Below are 899 nucleotides of genomic sequence, written 5' to 3'. Positions count from 1 at the left end.
GATTATCATTTCGAACATTGAGTTGAATGTCGACCTGGTGAACTCATTCAACAACATATAATTCTTTCTTCACACATATCACTGATCGAATGTCTTCGGAATATTTTCGAGTGAAATTTGCGTTTCTCATTCTTATGAGCTTGATGACTCATGTGACAGGAATAAGATTTATGTGGATATCGACTGTGACAATGAGAATTGTGAATCGGATGTGCAGATGAGTTGTGCTGCGTACTTGTGTAGAGTTTCACAAATGTGTGATAATGCCAATTCGAGAGTTTGTGGTTGCAATGACGTTCACACCTGGATTGAAGAGGCAGTGAGCGAATGTGTTGATGCATTTGATTGTGTGGTTGTGTTGGACCAATGTGCACATGGAATCGTTGCTTGTGCACATGGACCACCACAAATTACACACTCAATTCATACTCCATCCTCTCAACCATGCATTGCGTCCTAATCACCACCACAATTTTCATTATCATTTCGAACATTGAGTTGAATGTCGACCGGTGAACTCATTCAACAACATATAATTCTTTCTTCACACATATCACTGATCGAATGTCTTCGGAATATTTTCGAGTGAAATTTGCGTTTCTCATTCTTATGAGCTTGCTGACTCATGTGACAGGAATTAAATTTGCGTGGATATCGACTGTGACAATGAGAATTGTGAATCGGATGTGCAGATGAGTTGTGCTGCGTACTTGTGTAGAGTTTCACAAATGTGTGATAATGCCAATTCGAGAGTTTGTGGTTGCAATGACGTTCACACCTGGATTGAAGAGGCAGTGAGCGAATGTGATGATGCATTTGATTGTGTGGTTGTGTTGGACCAATGTGCACATGGAATCGTTGCTTGTGCACATGGACCACCACAAATTACACACTCAATT

General features: G+C 40.4%; 2 protein-coding genes across 2 annotated transcripts in view; both read left to right on the top strand.

Annotated features, from left to right (window-relative positions):
* Window positions 1-217: 217 nt before the first annotated feature.
* Window positions 218-460, top strand: Smp_185520 (hypothetical protein; the record flags this gene model as incomplete). The annotated part of the gene is made up of 1 exon (XM_018792215.1): window positions 218-460. One exon carries the CDS (start codon window positions 218-220, stop codon window positions 458-460), a length of 243 nt encoding a protein of 80 aa, XP_018644073.1.
* Window positions 461-692: 232 nt separating this feature from the next.
* Window positions 693-899, top strand: part of Smp_112170 (hypothetical protein) — a gene marked incomplete at both ends in the record, with an annotated part of 549 nt that continues 342 nt past the window's right edge. Inside the window, one exon of the mRNA XM_018792214.1 lies at window positions 693-899. This exon is cut by the window's right edge and continues 342 nt beyond it. Coding sequence (XP_018644072.1) covers window positions 693-899 — 207 coding nt within the window.

This window comes from Schistosoma mansoni, assembly GCF_000237925.1.
Source record: "Schistosoma mansoni, WGS project CABG00000000 data, supercontig 0478, strain Puerto Rico, whole genome shotgun sequence".
Classification (NCBI taxonomy): Eukaryota; Metazoa; Platyhelminthes; class Trematoda; order Strigeidida; family Schistosomatidae; genus Schistosoma; species Schistosoma mansoni.
Note: the sequence above shows the minus strand (reverse complement) of the source record. Positions and strands in the feature narration are given on the sequence as shown.